At 46.8% G+C, this 9,078-nt stretch overlaps 1 protein-coding gene across 1 annotated transcript; it reads right to left on the reverse strand.

The window, feature by feature from the left end:
• Nucleotides 1–4,986: 4,986 nt before the first annotated feature.
• On the reverse strand, nucleotides 4,987–8,749 carry LOC146079428 (zinc finger MYM-type protein 1-like). The gene is made up of 2 exons (XM_083186212.1): nucleotides 7,703–8,749; nucleotides 4,987–6,831 (listed from the first exon to the last, which is right to left on the reverse strand). The coding sequence occupies exon 1, from the start codon at nucleotides 8,683–8,685 to the stop codon at nucleotides 7,711–7,713; it is 975 nt and encodes a 324-aa protein (XP_083042338.1). The 5' UTR covers nucleotides 8,686–8,749; the 3' UTR covers nucleotides 4,987–6,831; nucleotides 7,703–7,710.
• Between the last annotated feature and the right edge of the window lie 329 nt (nucleotides 8,750–9,078).

Raw genomic sequence — 9,078 nt, forward strand, 5'->3', positions numbered from 1 at the left:
GACTCCTTACTTGATATATCTGAACTAAGAGCTACCTACCTTGGAGCAACCCCAGAATACTCCATGTGGCATATCAGGACCTGCATCTCCTCTTTTCTCCTCTCCTCCTTTATATATAGATTCGGCTTCTTATCACTAATATTTATTAACACTATAGTATCTCACTGACATTCCACACTGGGCTTTCTAGCTTATGATAGTTTTTGGGAGGCCACACCCTGCACCTAGATATAGCGCTAGGGACCCCCAATATACAGAGAAGCCTTGACGTGGCTTGGGGGCATATCATACACCTGCGCAGGTATATGTAACCAATATCTCTGAATTCTATTATCACGTAGTGTTCCATACCCTCCAACTGTACCGGATTTGCCGGTACAGTACCGTTTTTTAACGGTCTGTACCGGCAAATGAAGACCGTACCGAATGTACCGATTTTTCAGTCAGGGAGTATCGTCTCCATTCCGGACACCAGTAGCCACCGCAAATCACCATCATCGTGACCCCTTACAGTTGCAAAAGGTCAAATATGCACCGCTGCAGGACGCCCCAGTACTGATAGCGTGTATGTGGCTCGGCGATTGTTTGCTTTAGCCTGGCGACAGCAGCCTGCATGCCGGATCTTGCTACTCAGAGTGCATTGCGAGGCAGCTTTCACAGCTATGGCCGGCGTACTGAAAAAGGTGAGACGGTGGAGGTACCGTGCCTCTGCCCCTGATGACAACAATGTCCTGCCCCCGGTCTTGACTATGGTGTTATCAGTGTTTAGACCACAAAAAAATAAATAAAAATAAATATATATATATTTACCACCCGACATGACCCAGGAGGGACACATGAAGCTCTGAAGGTTGGCTACACTTTTTATTTTATTTTAAATGCCAAGCGCACATTCGGAAAGGGGTGGCCACGCCCCCTTTACCAGTGGACACGCCCCTTTCTGGAAGTGTACCGATTTTTACCCTTAAAATGTTGGAGGGTATGGTGTTCAAGATTGGTTACCATTACTATTCAATGAACTGGGGGAACCATGTCTTTTTTTACTAAATCATCATCCCACAAGGAAGAGTAATCACATCAGACAGCATTCAGAATCTACAGAGACTGACTGCAGGAAAGTAATCTCCTTTCGTTTTTTTGTATTGTTTGGTTATTAGGAGAAAGAAAATAGTGGCTTCCGAATTGAAGAGACAAGGGTGTAGTCATGCTCTGGGGCCCCTCAGATCAGTGGGGATCCTCACAGCTGTCCCCCTGTCGCCAGGCCACCTCCCTCCGCACCACCACCACAGTGTACTGACCCCAGTGGCGTGGGGTGCAGCTAGGGCACCCGGAGCTCATGTCACCGCTCCATCTCCCCCCCCCCCCCTCCCCCGTGCAGTCGGTGGGGGGTGCTATTAAGAGGTGCCTGTGCACCACTGGCCCACCCCTGTGCGCATGCCTATGGGCAGGATGTAATAACTACTGCCGCCACAGAAAGTGTCTTCCTTCTCCGGATTTTTGTTTGCATACCTTACCGCCTCCCCACTGCCCGTGCTGACCGTCTGCAGCCAAAGCAGTGGGCGGTATTCAATGAGGCTGATTCGCCATGTTTTTATGGCGAATTTGTGCTGTTTGGCAAATTTTGGACTAAAACGGTGAATCACCCTATTCAATGACCAGATGGCGAATACATTTGAAGGTTTTTTTCGCCATGATTTACCGAGTAGCAATCGCTATCTTTTTATGGAGAAGTGGAATGTGAACTTTTAAAATAAAGGGTGAGATTTAATAGGATGAGAGATTCAGAAAGTGAGAGATTTGGTGAGAAATCTCCAGTTTTTTCAAAGCGGCAATCATTTACACTGCAAAACCAGTTTGATTTTGCAGGGTAAATGATTGCCGCTTTGAAAAAACTGGAGATTTCTCACCAAATCTCTCACTTTCTGAATCTCTCATCCTATTAAATCTCACCCAAAGTGTTTTGTTTTTTACATTTGGTGTCAAAAAATCAGGAATTTTATTCTGAGGAGGGGCATGCTATTTTTATTCATGTGCTGTAAGCACATGAATATATATTTAATTTAAAAAAATATATATATATTTTTTTTTTTACACAGCAGCCAGCAGGGGGCGCCGGAGCCGAGCCGCTCATTAGATATTCATATATTCACTGCACCCGATCGTTAAATATGCACGATCGGGTGTAGTAAATATATACCCGGTCCCCTGCTGGCACCCCCGGGGGGGCCAGCCTGTGCTGCCTGGCACCCGGGGAGCCCACCTCCCCCCCACATACGCTCTGGGGCAGGCAGAGAGACTTACATCTCCCTGCCTGCCACCGTCCTCAGGCTCCCTGCGGCGTTCACCGCAGGAGCTCATATTCGCCGGTCAGGGGCAGCGAGCCCCTGACCCGTTGAATACCGGAGCCGGCGAGGCTCCTGAACGTGGCGAATGTGCAGCGAATCCTAAACAGGATTCGCTGCACCTCGCCGGTATTCACATTGAATACCGCCCAGTGTCTCTGCTACCGCCTCCTCTCCACAGCGGGCCAGTCTGCTGCTGCCGTGCACAATGTGACATGTCTGGCGCACGAGAGGGGTCTAGTAAGTCCATGTTGAGCATGTCTGGAGTTTGGGACGTCTGCGCATGCGGCCCACACGCTACATGGTGGCAGCAGACTCGCCCGCTGCGGAGAGGAGGCGGTAGCAGAGACGCTGACGTGACTATAGAGGACCTGCAGACGGTCAGCACGGGTGGGGAGGAGGCACTATGAGCACCAGCATGGCCATCACAGAGAATAGTGTTAACTTAATGCAGGATTGGATTGGCTGACATACTCCTGGATTATTGGGAGGCTGGTGTTCATCATGCCAGGGTTTTCTACACTTGCCCCAATGTTATGCTTTGTCTAAAAACGTTTTATGAAGTAATCTCTTGGTTTGGAACAGAATAATACTTGATGATTGTGTATTGTCTATAGTATTCTCATTCAGTGACCAACTACATGTCAGTTTTCAGTCACTAGACTTTTGTGTATAGTGGGGTTGTTTTTATTAGAGCTGGTATTGAGAACACCTTTAGGGGAATTGTCTAAGAGATGCCAAAACAAAAATGGCGGCGTTGGCCTCCGCAGCCGGTCAAGCGGTGTGGAGATTACAATAGCATCCTAGAAATGCTGGTCTGCTGTCTGGAGGGGGGGGAAGGGGCGTGTCTTCCCATTCATTCTCAACTGCCAATCAGAGGCCTTGGCGAGGCTTGGAGCGCACTGTGAATGATTGGCTCATGCGCACTTGCTTCTCCATTGCGGCGGATGGAAAAACACATGTCTGAGGTAATGATAAAGCCCCAGGGTGGGGAAACAGGAAGCAGTTTTGCAGATTGGGGCGCTTGTGTTCTATTTACTGCACATACCGTGTTTCCCCGATAATTAGACCTCCCCTGAAAATAAGACCTACCCCAGATTTTGGACATGTGACCAAAATAAGACCTCCCCCGAAAATAAGGCCGATTTAATTTTCAAAGCAATGGATTCCAAACAATAAATACTAGCCCCCGCTAACCTCCGCTAACCTCCAGGTGATCTTCGGTCACCTCTGAGGTATTTAGAGACCACCGGCTTCTACAGATGCCGCTTTGCTCCCGGTCCCAGGGATGCATTGCGGGAGGCAGCGTGACCCCGTCGCGCACATCACGCGGCTGCACCAGAGCACGGAGCGCTGGCGTTGCTGAGACTGAGAGAGGAGGAGAGGTGTGTAAAGGAGGCTGTTACGGTACGTTCCCTCTCTTTAACGGAGGACTGGGTGCATGTTTACAAGGAGCACTGGGGCATGTTTTAAAGGCGTATTGCTGTCAATGTGTACCGTATTAAAATAAGACCTCTCCTGAAAATAAGGCCTATGGTGTTTTTGTTGGTTGAAAAAAAATAAGACAGTGTCTTATCGGGGAAACACGGTAGCATTTTTCAGATATATCTCTCTCCATTTAAAACAGTCCCATAGAATTCCAGAACCTTTAGACAGTGGTGCAAGTATGGTGGTATGGCGTTATGGCATGTGTAATATGCAGGGGTGTAAGCATGAAACATTGAAACCCCTGGCATTGAGCATGAAACCCATCACAATGAGCATGTGGGTAAGCAGCACTTATGTGGCGTATTATCTAGTGAGCATTACAGCGTGTGTTATTATATGTAATGGGCATTACAGTGCGTGGCATAATGGTGTTTGGTATATAACGTGTAAAGGGCATTACAGTGTGTGGTATTATTTGTAATAGGTATTACGGTGTGTGGCATGTGTAATGGGCATTACGATGAGTGGCATAATGTGTAATGAGCATTATGGCATGGGTAATATGTATTGGGTGTGTGACATATAACAAGAAGTACTGTGTAGATTTTAGCCGCGCTCCTTCGGCGTGCAATATCCCTATTTATGGTTTGTCTGGCTCCTACACTTTGATCCTGGCCCCTACATTTTGTGTTCAGGATGCAATGCACAAGCCCAAACAGAAATGTCATCATGTTCTAAAGTTTGTCATGTAGCCACTCTGCCTCGTGTCATATGACCACGCCCCTAACCACGCCCCTAACCACACACCCTAGCCACGCCCATTTTTCACCACGCGTCTTCGGCGCGCAAGCACAGTACCACTAACGCATTTTTTCTACTTGCACCACTGCTGACCCTCCTCCATAGGTGCCGATTTATCGTTTTGCTGGTGGGTGCTCAAGATTCCCGCCCCTTGACCCGTCCAAGCCCCGCCCCTTGACCCGTCCAAGCCCCGCCCCTTAAACCATCCTCATTAGTTTATTTTTTTTTAAACTCTATGTCCATTATATTTTCAGACCTGGCAAAATCTATGCTCTTAAGCTATGGACAAATGACACATGACACAAAGCATCTTTTTCTACACTTTACTAGTGCACAGATCCATATTCAAGCAATTTGAAAGTAAGTGTTCAAACACACAATGAGTCAATATAAATGTTTGCAAAAAGGTCCAACATGTAAAGCATTCAGGTCACAGACACAGTTTAAGAAAAGAATCTATCTGCAACCAGCATTACTTCCACAATTCATGTTCTTTTTTTTTTCTTATTAATGAATACATTTTTCCCAAACAAATGCAACCTGTCAAGTTAAACTTATTATTTTACTGCTAATGTGAAATATTCTGTGAATTTGCTCAATCCTTGACAAATAAAGTTTATTATAAAAACGGACACATAGGAAAACCGAGTCTACAGCAGACCAGTGTATGGGTACAGGTCCACAAATACCATCAGAGGAACCGGACAGTGGCGTGGCGGGAGCACAACAGGTACAACTGCAACACACCACCGTAGAATAGACAGGCCGGATAAGAGGCAAGGCAGTGGGACGCCGCTCCTTGCCCCCCCTAAAAAACCTTCTCCACCATTGACTTTTCACACCCATTACCCAATAAGGAGTTGCCTTGAAAAAGGCTTGGACAAGCCTAAACGCATTGGGACCGCACAGTGACAACCAGCATTCACAACATACGACACTTCCAGCACAACATAACCTTATCTGCCATCAATCACCATAAGCAGGAGCATGGGGCAGGCATCCAGCGGCTCATGGGAGCAAACAAGTGATAGCGCTCCTGAACTGATCTCTCTTCAACCAGCTGAAGGCCAGAGACCGCACAGTGGGGAGCTCACAAGTGCTGCAGGTACAAGCCCGTGATCTCACCACACCACTGAGGGGCCGCTGACGGGAAGTGGGCAGACGCGATTGCTTCCAGATTGCACACTGTTCGCAGCAGAGTGTGTCTGGCTCAGCGCCCATCGCATCCTGCTCTTGCTCACGGTACCTGCGGACCGCACAGGAGTGACGTTAGCTTGACAACGGGAACCGCGCACTCTGTGAGGCGCACCAGTCACTGAGAGCGTACTCCATCCGGCTGACAGCACGAGTAGATGCGCTCTGCCGGGACCAGCGCATGTGCCTTAGGTGAACACCACCATCACTGCAGCGACTGTCGGGGGACAGCACGAACAGACACACTTTCCTGTCCGGCTGACAGCCAGAGCAGACGCACTTCCCTGAGACCAGCACCTGTGACCTTGGTGAGCATTACCATCTCTGCCATGACCATTGTGGGACCGACAGTCCAACGAGGGGGACCGAACACTCACCTCCCAGCATTAACACCTAACAGGTACCATCTTGATTTATTGGTACAACTGGGACGCCCGACCCCTCACATGCGAGTGCGCATGAATGACATAAGCTGGCGTCTTATCCATCCCACTCACGAATTTTAGAAGACTCTAGCAAACTTTAGGGCATTTTTATTGTACCACCATTTATTGTGCACACTTTTACATTGATTTACAACATAATAAATGCATTCAATATTCATGTAGATTGTACCTCTGGTTGATTGACTTTTAGGAATAATTGGGCATTTGGTAACATCAACATCGGAGCGCTGTATTATACCATATTCTACAGTCTGTACTAAGGACGGTGCACCTCCTCTACACAGCAGCACCTACCTTTAAACACAAACAGAGGGGAGTGCGGTGCCTACCCGAAGTCATTTTATTAAAGATTCAATTGCAAACATAAAAAACACTCCCAAGCCAGTTGGACATTTGCCTCTCTACCAATGATCCTCTCTGCACCTTCTCTCCAGTGTTGCTGTTGTGGTTAATAACTGGTAGTTGTCCAACTCCACACATCAGCAATGATAATTATGTGGAAATACTGTAGGTAACACTAAACTAACCACAAGTTTCACAGAATAGAGAAAAGATGAAGGCTGCAGCCACAAGACGGAGTTCTACCATGATGGAAATGTATGCAGAGTCTGTGCAGGAACCTGGAAACAATAAATAAATAGGAAAAAAGTTGTACTTGTGCTATAGAAAAATCCCATACGTATTCCTGCTTAAGGCGCATACACACTAGGAGATTTTCATTTCAAAAGACTTTGCCCAAATCTCAGATAGATATATCTGTCACCAGTGTAGTGCGTACACATTGAGCTATTTTCCCAAAGAGCAAGAGATTTTAAGGAGGTGAAAGACTTTGCTTCATATAAAAGGATATTTACATAATGGACAGGGTTTAAATGTCAAGGGAGGGAGCAGGAGACACTTTATTCAGCGCATTTGTTCTTCGAGGCCGATTCAGAACTGATTGCTGGGCTACATATGTCCGGAGCCCAGCACTCAGGTAAACGCCGCCCAGCCCATGGAAATCCCACCCATGTGCACAGCTATGATTTAATTTGCAGCCTTACACTTAGGCAAAAATACGTTGACTCATGACTCTGCGCCGCCCCCCCCCCCCCCCCCCAACGCATCCTGTGTCACGATCATAGCCGCGGGCAACGCTAGGCAAAATCATAACAAGCGGAGAGAGTGGTGCGTGCGTGCCGGGCAGGCAGGGGGATCATTCCCGGACTATGTATAGTCCAGGGAAGCCATCCGTCTGGACTCCAGACGCCAGTCTAAGTTACTGGACTGTCCGGAGTAATCCGGAATGGGTGGCAACCCTATGTGAGACACTGCTGATACACTGAAAGCAAAAGAACAGTATAGGCTACATCGGGCCTATTGCAGACAAACAAAACAAATGACATGCTCAAAGAAAACATGCAAGTGTGTCCGCAGTAAAATACAGTCAATAAATCAATACATATACCTACATAGCTACAAATATAAAAAAAATTGATGTTTTTCACTCACCATTGGTGCTACTTCTTTAGGAGGAAAGTGTTTCTTCTTGTAGCTGAGCGAATGATGAATTCATCTGCGATTGCATCCAGATCTCTGTGACGTGCAACAGTATTGTGACAGTTCAATAAAGCAACATGGTTCAGTCTTCCTTGCCCCATTGTAGACCGCAAATATGTTTTAAGGCGCCGAAGGCTTGAAAATGACCTTTCTGAACTGCAGAATGTGACAGGGGCAGTCAGAGCGATTCTCATTAACTTGGTGATCTCTGGTAACATGCATCTCAAGGGTTCGCCTTGGTTGCCTTTAAGGAAATCCACTACATCTTGAAAAGTAGTTAGGCAAACTCCTCGTTGTTTTGCTATATCTACGCACATATCACGATGCAGTGTCAGCCTGACCTCATCGAAATCATCCCTATGGAACTGCATAATGCTTTTGCAGTCACACTTTCCTGTTACAAAAGCCTCAACATCTTGCATGTGTTTGAAAGCTGACGGACTAAATCTGGTAGCCAGGGACATTGATGTTGTATCCATTAACTCCAAGTATTGCTGTCGGTACATAGCTTCTGGTGTTTCAAAGCTGTGCAGAGGCACACCTCCATCTTCCAGCCGTCGAGGAACTTTTCTTGCTCTTGGGACTGTTGGGCTCTCCAAGTTCAGGTCATGTGCTGCTGTGGTGGTACTTTCCCAAAATTCTGTGAATCCTTCTTGACGAAGATGCGATATGTCTTCCCTGAGTGTGTCAATCATTTGTCTAGCTCTCTGAAGGTGCAACTGTCTCTTCTGGAGTGCAGTATTGACGGTTTCCATGCGCAAGAAGAATTTCAGCATGAGTTTTAATAAAAAAAAGGTGCTAAATTTCTGAAGTTGCAAAAACAGACCATTGGCTTTATCTCCTGCATCACCATTATCATTTACACTCAAGTCTTCGAGAAAATCCATTATCGCACTGTAGTTTGAAGAAATGGATAGCAATGAGGCCGATTTCATGGTCCAGCGTGTCAGGCACAGAGGTCTCAAAGATGGTGCGTCTTTGTCTTGAAACTCTTTGAACCAGGTGAGTCTCTTGCATGAATTTCTGATCAGTGTTATCTTTTAACGAATAAGTGCTAAGAATTTGCGACATGCGGGAATGTTCTGTGCGACATCCTGAACCACCAAATTGACAACATGTGCCGTGCAATGGATGTACAGTGCTCGGGGTTCCTGTTCCTGTACGCGAGCCTGTAGACCGGTTCGAATACCAGAAACATTTGATGCGCCATCGTAACACTGTCCTCTACAATTGGTGATTGACAGTGAAAATCTCACCAGCACATCTTTTAACAGCTGAAAAAGTGCATCAGATGTTGTTTTTGAGGTCTCATAAAATCCAAAAAAAAG

This window comes from Crinia signifera, chromosome 5 (genome assembly GCF_055691185.1).
Source record: "Crinia signifera chromosome 5, ASM5569118v1, whole genome shotgun sequence".
Lineage (NCBI taxonomy): Eukaryota > Metazoa > Chordata > Amphibia > Anura > Myobatrachidae > Crinia > Crinia signifera.

Coding starts and splice junctions, on each gene's coding strand:
- LOC146079428 (XM_083186212.1), bottom strand. CDS start 8,685: ATGAAATCGGCCTCATTGCTATCCATTTCTTCAAACTACAGTGCGATA.